Source organism: Psammomys obesus, unplaced genomic scaffold, assembly GCF_907164565.1.
Source record: "Psammomys obesus unplaced genomic scaffold, mPsaObe1.curated_primary_1811, whole genome shotgun sequence".
Classification (NCBI taxonomy): Eukaryota; Metazoa; Chordata; class Mammalia; order Rodentia; family Muridae; genus Psammomys; species Psammomys obesus.
This window is the reverse complement of record NW_026596079.1, coordinates 1,910,164-1,920,693: the sequence shown is the minus strand read 5'-3', so window position 1 is coordinate 1,920,693 and position 10,530 is coordinate 1,910,164. Positions and strand designations below refer to the sequence as shown.

Genomic DNA, 10,530 nt, shown 5'->3' with positions numbered 1-10,530 from the left:
CTCCAAGAACGAGGCCTGGGCAAGAGACATGGTATGGTTCTGTGGAGCCAGCTGGTGGTGGAGGAGTCTGGTCAGTCCTTGTTGCAGAGATTGGACTGGCAGCAGGCGATGGATACATGAGGACCCAAGCCCAAGCTGGGGACATCAGGGCAGCCATTGTAGCACATCTTCGTCACCAGAGGCAGGTCTGTAAAGCTGATGGGAGACCCTAAGGGGTAAGAAAGAGACCATGGTGCTTCCTGAAGCCCTATGCTGCCCAAACCTCTGTTTCACCAACAATTGTCACCCCCCTCCAAGCACTGAGAGACCCTACCCCATCCCTGACCCAGGCAGAGGCTGCCAGACATCTACCTACTCTGTTCTTGATCTGATGGGCATCACACAGAGCCCTGGGCTCTGCCTGCCCAGTGAGCCAGCTCTCTGTGCAAGAAGGGTGTGTCCAGCCCACCCCTCCCACCACACTCACGGGTGGCAATGATGACACAGTGGGTGGAGCCCCCTGGGCAGCTGGACTGGTGGGAACATCCTCCAAAGCCCTTGCACAGGTGGCACCGCAGGCCCTGTGTTACAGCTACGGGCAGACAGAGACAGAGGCAGTGGGTGAGCAACTCCTGCAGAGGATGGCACCCACTCTCGTACCCAGCACCCCGCTTCCATTCTTGGGCCATAGCTCTGCAGCCCAGCTTCCTTTATGGTGCAAGGCCCCTCGAAACCTTGGATGAAGGGATAACTAAGACCCTGCTGCTCAGCCTGCCACTGTGTGAGATACAAGTGATCACACTGGAGCCAGCTGCTTTGTGTTCCTCTGCCCAGAACACTAAGGGCTATGTGGAGCGGAGGTGAGACCTCCTAGAGAGGGGGCGCGCTGGTTCAGGCTCCTGAAGTCCAGGGGGTGGGGAGGGCTGAGAGACCAGAGACTTTACCCATTCCCCTCTTTACCTTCAGGGACCTGAGAAGGATCATTTATACCCCTGGGGTTTCTGTTCTATGGATTGAGATAATAGGTCCTCTATCCAGTTAGCAAGGAAACCAGGGCAAGGCTAGGCAGAAGGAAGTGGGAGCCCACTGAATTCTGTTTGCCACTTCTTGGCAAATACTACATCACAGGTCTTGCCTCCAGCCCAGCGGCTTGCAGTCATCAGGCAAGTGGACTACCCTGCCCTCCTAGCTTTCTCTGGATTCCCCCCTGCCTCTTCCTGCCCCCCCTCCTTAAGCTCCCTTCCTTGGGTTACACGGTCTCTAACTGCATGCCCAGTGCTGGGGACTCTCCAGTACCAATCCTGCTGCTGCACACTGGCTCTGAATATGTTCTGACACTGAGTCAGGTTGCTCTTAGGCCCTGTGCCATCTTACTTGGGCTACTGAGTAGGATCTGAGCTAGGAGGCTGGCTCCTCCCTGGGGCTCTGACTACAGCTATACCTCTACCAGATCTCACCTGTAAGTGTGCTGGTCAGTTCCGGCCAGTCTCAAAGGCCTCCGTCCTATGCACTACGGAGCAGGTGACAGACAGGAAGTCCCTACTACAGCAAGGTCCCTACTACTTGCCTGGACTGTTTACCAGCCCTACCAGGCAGCCCTACCTGCAACCCTGCCAGCAACACAAAAGCAACAGAAGCCCCCAAAAGTCAGTAGCTGTCCCACGGATGTTAAAGACACTAAACAGACTAAATATGGATTCCCGGACAGGGAAGGGCATAGACAGCAGCTGAATGAAAGGCATGTGCTTGAGGCACCAAAAGGGGCTGGCAAGGTGCTGGGGGGAACTGGACTGGACCGATTCTCATTCCTCTTCTCCATCCTCCTACCTCTGCCCAGGTTCATCTTTCCATCATCCATGTAGCATGAGCAAGCCCCAGCCCATAGGCCATTTCCACCTAGGGAGCCTTTCATCTCTGAGGCAGAGGTCCTCCTGGGATGCAGCCACCACGGCTGGCCTTGTTATGTTCATGCTTAAGGCTATCTCCCCACTCCCATTCACTAGGATTCTGGAGATGAATGGGGATCCCTTCCCACTCCCCAATGCTCCCCCAGTCACCCAATATATGCACCCCACCGCACTGATGAGGCCCAGGAGATGTTTAGAGAATAAATGAATGAATCTCTAGGAGTTGGGGCAAGAGCTGGGTCATTAAGAGAAAAAATAACTGTCCCTCTTGGGGATTTTGTGTTGTCATCAAGGAAGCGAGGAGGGAAGTTGGCTCTGGGTACAATGGTAGGGTCATAGGGACAGACTCCAGGTCAACATTTGCTTAGACAGAGAGGGTTTTGGAGAAGAGGGTAGGAGGGGTAATGGGATGAGCCTTGGGATGACAGGCTCCATGAGGTCTGGTCCCCCTGCGATGTTGCCAGGGACAGCTGACTCCCTCTGACCTTATTTTCTCACTCTTGGGTCAGCCTACAATGCAATCCACCATTCCCAGGCCACTCTGAGCCCCAGGGGGAGATGGGTGGCAGAGCAGGCACCCAGGAATGATGTAGGACATGGAGCACGCTGAGAAAGGCTCATGGAGCCCAATTCCCTCCAACCGCTAACTGGCCAGGCTTGAGGCTTTTGTCTTCAGGGGCAGGTATGATTTCCATGGAGGAAGGGGTTGGGAGGCCCCAGTTTGGAGAGTTGTCTCAGGCTCAAAGATGCTCATGAGATACTAGGGTGTTGGATAAGACAGGAGGGCAGCTGGCCCAAAGCTGAGCACTCCCCTCTGAAACCTTAGCCCTGAGAGTGACAAAAGGTCTCTAAACTTTGAGCTCAGGGCCATAAAAGTGGAGCTGTTCTGTCCTAAAGGCTCCGGGCAGCAGTTAGGGGGTGAATAGTTCAGGCTTTCTCAGTTCTAAGGGTCCCCATGAGGCCCAACCCAAGAAATGTGAACCAGAGCCAGAGACACACAGACCTCCAATCCCACATCTCAGCTGGACCACAGGCCCTAGGGCATTCCCACCCATGATGAAAACCAAGGTTTTGTTAGGTGAGGCATCTGGGAGCTGGGCTATCTGAGTTTGGAGCATAGGTTGCTGTTGAGCCACAGGGGGAACAGTTTCTTTGCTCAGGCATTGACTGGGGCTGGATATAGGAACAAATTAGGCTCCACTAAATGATGTCAAGGCCAGGCATAGGCGGTGATAAATGGGGGTATCCCTGGGAGGCCATCAGCAGGCTCCGGGGCCAAAACTCCTGTGACTGAAGCAGATGAAACTAGCTAGCCTGGAGGGTATAGAAGTCTGAGGGGACTCAAGTCAAGTGGATGAAATCGCCCTAGGAAGGTAGAACAGATAGAATCTAAGCAAGGAGGTTGGGGGGGGGGTAACAGGAGAGAGTAGCTGTAGAAAATGGGCTAGCTGGGGCTCTAGAGCTGGAGGAGGGCAAAGTAGCAGAGCTGTGCCGTGCTTGTGTGTGGCAAGAGTGTTGCTATGGAGTTGGAGATGTCTAAGGGAGGGTTTCAAGCTGAGAAGTAAGCATGAGGACAGTACTGAGTGTTGGGAAGAGGGTTTAGGAATCTACGAAGGCCAGCATCAGAGGACAGAAGCTGGGCAAGGAGAGTTTAGTGCCCAGGATGAGGGGAAGAACCAGGAAAGGGGTACCCCCAAGGGTCAGTGGTGGCCCAGGCTGAAAGGGCAGTGATGAGTAAGGGAAGGAGGAGAGTCAGCAGCACCTTTTACTCACCTAGCTCCACGCTCAAGACCACGGCCAGAAGGAACCAGAAGGAAAGCCTCATGTTCTCGGCACTAAGGATGAGGCTTACTCCCTGGCCACCCCTTATACCTGCGTGTGGCTCCCACTCCACCCTTGCCTCCCATTGCCGCTGGCTCCCAGCCCTGAGTCATTTGCAACCCAGCTCAGTTGGGAGCTGGCAGAGCTTGCTGCTGTGTGGCCTTGGGGAGCCTGGTACAATTTCACAAGCCTTCTTCCCTCCTCCACGGAATAAGGATGTCCTAATCATCAGGCCTAAGGCTCTCAAGAGAAGCCTCGTGCCGGCTGAATCTCAGTGTGGGTCCACCTCACCCAGCAGCTGCACGGAGGGCAGTGTGAATGGAGCTTGGACCAGGTGAAACCAGAATGTCTTCCTCGGCAGCTCACTCTGGATGGAGTATGGTGGCCAGGCTTTTGAGAGACCATTTTCCTCATCTGCCAAATCTGGCTTCAGTCCTGGCCTGGCCCTCCCAGGACTAGGAGAGCCAGGAGAAGCATGGCTGTGCACGTGGTCCTATGTACAAAGGGTGAGTGTTACCTATCAAGAGACTGTACTGGCATAGTACCAAAAAAACTGAGTCCTGCTGGTAGTATTTGCTTGGTAGCAGCAGGAGGAGGAAGCAAAGCCTTGGTGTTAAAAAGTTTCCAGGTTGGGGTAAGAGACAAAAGTGACATATTTCAGGGCAAGGGTCCTTTTGCCAATAGACCAGGGTACAGGCCTAAGACCAGGTGGGAGATTCCATGTGTCTACTCTGGACGTCCAGGTGACTTCGATTTAGCTCCATGCTTTATGGAGTCCCCAAGTCTGGGAGTTGGGAAGGAAAAGGGATCAGAGATCCTGAGAGAGGGTCTGCTAGAGTCAGACTATCTTCCCGAGAATTAAATAGCAAGAAATTGGGATTGGATCAGAAAGCCAGAAGGCAGAAGTATCAGGTAGGGGCTTGGGGTCCTGTCTCTTCCATCCAGTTCCTCAGCCTACCCTCAGGCTTGTTGGTCCATTGATGGGAACTGATATATATGCCTCTTTCCACAGTATGGAGGCGAGTTTCAGCAAGCCCAGGGTACCCTGCTAATACCTCTCTTGCCTTGGCTGGCTTGGACGTCATGTCAGGAGCCAGGGACCTTCAGGGTCAGGAGCGCCCGCCAAGACAATCTGGGTGGGTGAGGTCCAAACTTAAACAGAAAATAATGTCAGGAGGGAAAGATAGAAACATGTCCTTCGTTTGTTTATTCATTCAGTGGTGGTGGACATCGGCATTGACAGGACCACTCTGAATATAGGTGCAGGGGACTGGCTGGGGGAAAGGAAGCAGTGGCATAAAAGTGGATTTCATGTTTTTTGCTGGGTGAGGGCTTAGGGTTGGCAGAGACACGATCAAGGGAAGTGCCAGGTGTCATGTATCCCATGCATTTTTGGGGGCCTCCTCTGTGCCGACCCAAGGCTTGGCACTGGCTTCAAAGAGCCAGCCGAGCGGGTACTGTCATCGTCATTTCACCAATGAGATGGCTGGAACATGAGCCTGTGCTTGAGGAGCCTAGGGCACGCAGTGCTGCGGGATTGCCACGGTGCTTGCCAGGAAGTAGCCAAGACCGAGGCGAGGGGCCACCCTACCCCTGGAAATCTTTCTAGAGTTTCAGAATGGGAACCCCAATGCTTGCCACAGAAGACGAAGACACAGGTGCCCTGCTCCCCAGCCCCCACTTCTCCTTATATGCTTTTGGGGAGAGCCAATCACAGAGACAGTGGCAGAGCACGACTCCCACCTGACGGCTTCTCTCTAGCGGGCCAGACCGGACACCTCACTCCGCTCTGAAGTGTGTTTTGGCTTCACGTGCTGTCCTGGTTTCACCAAATCACACTCCATGGTATCGTTGTCCCATCAAGCAGCCTCTCTCCGGTGACTTCCAAGATCCTCCCAGATTGCAACCTACCAACCTACCGACAACCACTGCCAGCCGCTCTGGACGCCATGCCTACTGTGTATCCCCGTGTGAAAACACCCGCTGCCTTGAGCCCTAGTCCCTGACAAAGGCAGGGTCAGCTCGTGATGGCTGACGTTACTCTGCTCTTCTTTTTCCCTCTCCATCCCATGCTCCCTCACTCTCTGTCTCCACACACAGGGCTGGCCTCCCCTGGCCTACCCCTCAGCTCCTCAAACCTTCAGTTCTTGTTTTTCCTTCTAAGGTTTCCAATTCACACGCCCTTACAGCACTACATTCTGAAATTCTCTGGTTTGTGAAACTGCTGTCATCCCGAGTGTGAATAGCCTCAGAGAACCCCCGGCTGTTGGAACAGCATCCATAGTAGAATGAGTTGGTCCTGGAAAGATGAGGAGGCCAAATGGCCCAGGAAAACTAAGTGCCTCACTCCTCTGTGCCTCAGTTTCTTTACCTGTCAAAGGGCGCAATAGTGACCACCCCCATACACTTTGCAGAACTCCTGTGGAGTGTGCATGGCCACCTGCAGCGGACTGGACAGATGTTCATCACAGCACCCCAGATGGGATTCAGGACAGGCCCATCTGGCACTGTTCCCCTCATCTGCACCTCTCACTGGCAGGCTTGGTCCTGTACTAATTGAGCACCTTCTGGGGCTCTGTGCTAAGCCCCAAGGGCAGGTTAGCTAGGCACAGTGCTCCCTGGAGGGCTGGGTGGCAGTGTGGGGCCTTGTCTGGTTGGTGTCATGAGAGAGAGACACTGCCCCAATGCTGCAGCATTCCCACCTCTCCCTCTCCCCTGTGCCTTGTGGTGGGAGGGAGGACCTGGTCTCGGGCTCCTCCCATTTTTGGCCCAGGATGCCACTTGACTGGGAACAATGGACTTGCACAAGCAGGGTAACAGGATAATGTTTCCCAGGCCTCACCCACTGAGTCAGGGGCCTGCCTCTGACTCTCTTTGCCAGTGCCCTGTGGCTTCCATAGGTCAGTCTCAATGCTGGCTGCTTGCTCGTGGCGGGGGGGGGGGGGGGTTCTATGCAAGCTCAGGTCGGGGCAGCATTGGCTTCCTCTCAGCATCCTGCGTTTTGGGCTCGGTAGCCACTATGTGCACGTATGCACTTGTGTTCCTCCCTACCACTTCCTGGCTTCCCATGAGGCTCCTCTTCCCTGTAGACAATCAAATGTCTTTTCATCCCCAGGCCATTTCCCACTCAATTCACCTTTGTAATAGGCTGCACAGTTCCTTATTACAGTTCCTATTCCTGAGGGTCTGGGAAAGTCCATCAGCAGGATCCTCCCCCACCTCCCCAATCCTCCGGCGGCATGTCCTCAGAGGAAGAAACTGAGGCAGAAAACCAATGAGTTCCAGCAGCAGACAGAGCTCAGGTCTGCCTGAGAACAGGAGGGAAGGTCCTAAAAGACGGGCCTCTGTGTCCTGAGATCCTACAGCCCGGGGTGGGGGTGGGACCTGAGAAAAAGCACTCAAGATGTGGTGACCACAGACATGGCCAGCATCCTGACCCCTGGGCTGGGCCAGCTTTAGAAGTTTCCCCAGTGGCACATGAGTTGGGGTACTAGTAAGAGTGAAGGGTAAGGCTCCCTGGGCCAACTAAACAGTATGAAAGGTTGATTGGTGTCTCCTGGAGACACCAATTGGGCTGGGTTCTCTGGAGTCTTGACTGCCAGCAGTCTTCAGCCACAAATGACCTGGGACTTGGGCTGGCTCCCTGTACATTTGCCTCCCCATAATTTACCAAGAGACTGAAGGACCACAGGAGCTGCCTGCAGGACCTGGGGAACTGGCTGAAGTCTGCTTCCCTGTCTTAGTCACCCCACCAGCCTGCTGTGACCTGCCTCTACCCCCTTCCCGCCATGCCCAGAATAGCTCTGTCCAGTGTACAGGCCAGACAAAATATAGCACGGGCCACCTGCTCTCATGTCCCTGCCAGCCTCAAGGGGATATAGTGGGGGTCAAGGGGGCCCGCTGATCTGCAGCTGGAGGGATCTCAGTGGACTATGGAAATGAAGCCATTGCTAGCTACCCTTGGCCAAGGGCTGTCCTGACGCCAGGTCTGGCAGAGTTCCTGAGATAGGTGGAAATGGCAAAAGGCTTCCTCACATGGCTTCCATCTCACACTTGCCCTGGGCAGCAGCTCGACTTAGTAGGAGACAGCCCTGCTGAGCCTGTCTATGCTTCTAGCCAGTTCGTGATCCCCTCCAGCAGAGCTATCCTCTGGTGGGTAGACCGAGGCAGGGTCCTGATGCTATGAAGGTGGAGTTTGGCCACCAGTTCCATCAAATCAGTGTACCTTGACCGAAAGATGACCCCCCCACCCCCATCAACAGCACTCTCCCAGATGCCCCTGATCCTGGGTAGAGGAGGGGACCAGCCTGCCCCACCCACAGCCAGGCACATTACAGAGGTTTAGATCCACATATCAGCCTTCTGAAAATGGAAAAGGTATGACCTTGGAGTGAGGTATCTGGATGCCATCAGTCCTTTTGTAGACAGCCATGGGACCTCTTTGTGGCTGAGGAGTCTCAGAGGGAAGGGGGTTGGGTGGAGTGAATGGGTGAGAGGGTGCAACTGAGTCTTTGAAGAGCTTTGTGTCTGAGTGGATCTGCCCGGGGGGACAGAACTTTACAGCAAGCTCCAGAAGGTGGACAGGAGTGCCGGGACCAGGGCCAAGGTCACTGGGGTAGCAAAGCCAGCCCCATTGCAGAGGTAGTACTGGCAACAGGAGGTGGCAGATGCATGCTTGGAGTAGCCATCATACACGGTCTCAAAGCAGCTGGGTACACACGACTTCCTCACCTTCATCCGGTATGGCGTGAAGTCTGCAGGGGACAGGACACAAGACGGTTACAGTGAGAGGATCAGGACCTTGGATGGCTCAATCTCAGCTTGCAGGTCCGCCAGGGCAGGTGGGAGCCTCCCTCCCTCTCCCTGTGCTCCAGGATAGCAGACTCACAAGTACGGGTGGTCATACAGTAGGTGGCCATGTCTGGGCAGCGCATGGGTTTGAAGCAGTTGTCTCCATTGTAGGCACACACGTGGCACTCCAGAGCCTGGGCTGTGGTCCAGGATGTGGGGGTCAGAGGACAGGAAGAAATCCTTTTCCTGACAGTCAGACCCCAGCTGTCTCCAGCCAACCACCCATTCCCACCGGGCACCAGATCAGGGCAGCCAGAAGGCAGCAGAACTCTGGCCAGCTTGCCCTCTTTCCACCTGCCTGTCCCAGGGTCAGGTTCCAAACGGGTCCCTCTAGCCTCTGTCCACCTTACCCACGGGCAGGCCCATCAGAGCCACCAGGAACACTGTGAGCAGGGGTGTCATGATGGAGATGTGAGGATAGCGTGGGAGTGAACAGGTGGACAGCAGCTGGTCCTGGATCCAACTCAGGCTTGGGAAGATGCAGCGCCCAGAAGCCCTGCCTGAGCTCTTGGCCTCCTAGTGGTAAAGCAATCCTGCACAGACAATGACAGAGACTTGTGATCACAGCTGGGCTGGGGCAGGCCCAAGAGCCTTCCAGCTCAGTGGGTGTCATTGATTTCCAGTTACCTGGAGATGGTGTGGGTGGAGGGAGCTAAAGAAGGGAAGGAACCGGCAATATCAAAGAAAATCGAGAGGTCCAGGGGTTCTTAAATGCCACATGCAAAGACCCAGGGTTTTTTTGTTTTTGTTTTTATTGGTAGGGACCTTATGAAAACTTGGCACACAGGCTCTTTCTGGCAGAGCCCAGAATTCAGGAGATTCTCCAGAATAAGATTGGAACCCTGGTTTGGTCTCTTCTTAGGACAGGGGTCCCTCTCACATTTGCTCCCCCTGCGTGAAGTCCCCTCCCACCCCCACCTCGCAGGAAAGTGTAGACTCCGCTGTGTGAGTCCTTCACCACAGCAGAAGGGGCCGTGATGGTGCTCAGCTCCTACCTAAAGGCTCTTCGGATGCATGCCAGATGACGAAGCTTGCCCAAGCCAGAGCTCCACAGACTGGGTCTGGTGTTTGGGACTGTTGCGGGGACGTGGACCAATATTCTCCTCCCTGCCGACAGACTCGAGCCGGCTCCTGCTGGAAAGTACCAAAATACACTCCCGGAAGAAAACCCATCCTTCATGACCCATTTCCCAGGTGCCAGCCTAGGATGCTTAGGTTCTGAATCAGACCAGGCCTGTGGTCCGGGCACCTCCTGCTCCCTCTCGGGGAGCTCCGCCCCAAACACTGCAGTCCTTCTTAGGGAGGACTCCCCGGGCCGGCTGGGTGCGGGGTGACCTCGCCCTTGCCCTTCACCATCACGAGCCCTGTCTCCTTAGAAACTTACCCGTGGCCGCTCCCAGGTCCCTCTCGCCTTCTGGCTGTGCGTCCGTGCACACTTCGCGCAGCGTTTGTACCGCATCCCAAGCCGGGTAGGCACCGCGGCGACAACCGACCCGCAGTTCCAGCTCACACCGCTGGCCCCGCCCCGCCCCGCCCCCAGGACACACGCTCCGCCCCCGAGGCTGCCTTCCTCAGGCTCAGTGGCCAGGGTAAGCTCTCTAATTATGGCTCTAGTGAGCAAAGCCTGGGCATCAGACTGTACCCACTCATATGCAGATTCACAGTGACACTGTGGCGGTCCTGAAGCGAGTGTGCACCTCCTGGACACTCTCCTCAGGTTTTATCGAAGCTTTCCTCACTCCCCTACTGCCCTGCTCCCACAGACCAAACTGTTCTGGGTGGGCATGCTGACTCTGGGAAGAGGCACCACCTGGACAGGTACCTCACTGCACCTCTGTCTTACGTGGGATCCACTAGCAACGCTTGCGAGCAAGCCTTAGAGGAGTCCCAGGCCTCACAGGCAGTTCTCACCACCAGAAGTCCACTGCTAAATTACTTTATGTAGCTAAAATCTTTATTATTATTATTATTA

General features: G+C 55.1%; 2 protein-coding genes across 2 annotated transcripts; both read right to left on the bottom strand.

Annotated features, from left to right (window-relative positions):
* On the bottom strand, positions 1-3,711 carry Slurp2 (secreted LY6/PLAUR domain containing 2). The gene is made up of 3 exons (XM_055626751.1): positions 3,660-3,711; positions 467-571; positions 1-208 (listed from the first exon to the last, which is right to left on the bottom strand). Exons 1-3 carry the CDS (start codon positions 3,709-3,711, stop codon positions 72-74), a joined length of 294 nt encoding a protein of 97 aa, XP_055482726.1. The 3' UTR covers positions 1-71.
* Positions 3,712-4,897: 1,186 nt separating this feature from the next.
* On the bottom strand, positions 4,898-10,075 carry Lynx1 (Ly6/neurotoxin 1). The gene is made up of 5 exons (XM_055626750.1): positions 9,943-10,075; positions 9,554-9,692; positions 8,909-9,091; positions 8,596-8,697; positions 4,898-8,461 (listed from the first exon to the last, which is right to left on the bottom strand). Exons 3-5 carry the CDS (start codon positions 8,958-8,960, stop codon positions 8,265-8,267), a joined length of 351 nt encoding a protein of 116 aa, XP_055482725.1. The 5' UTR covers positions 8,961-9,091; positions 9,554-9,692; positions 9,943-10,075; the 3' UTR covers positions 4,898-8,264.
* Between the last annotated feature and the right edge of the window lie 455 nt (positions 10,076-10,530).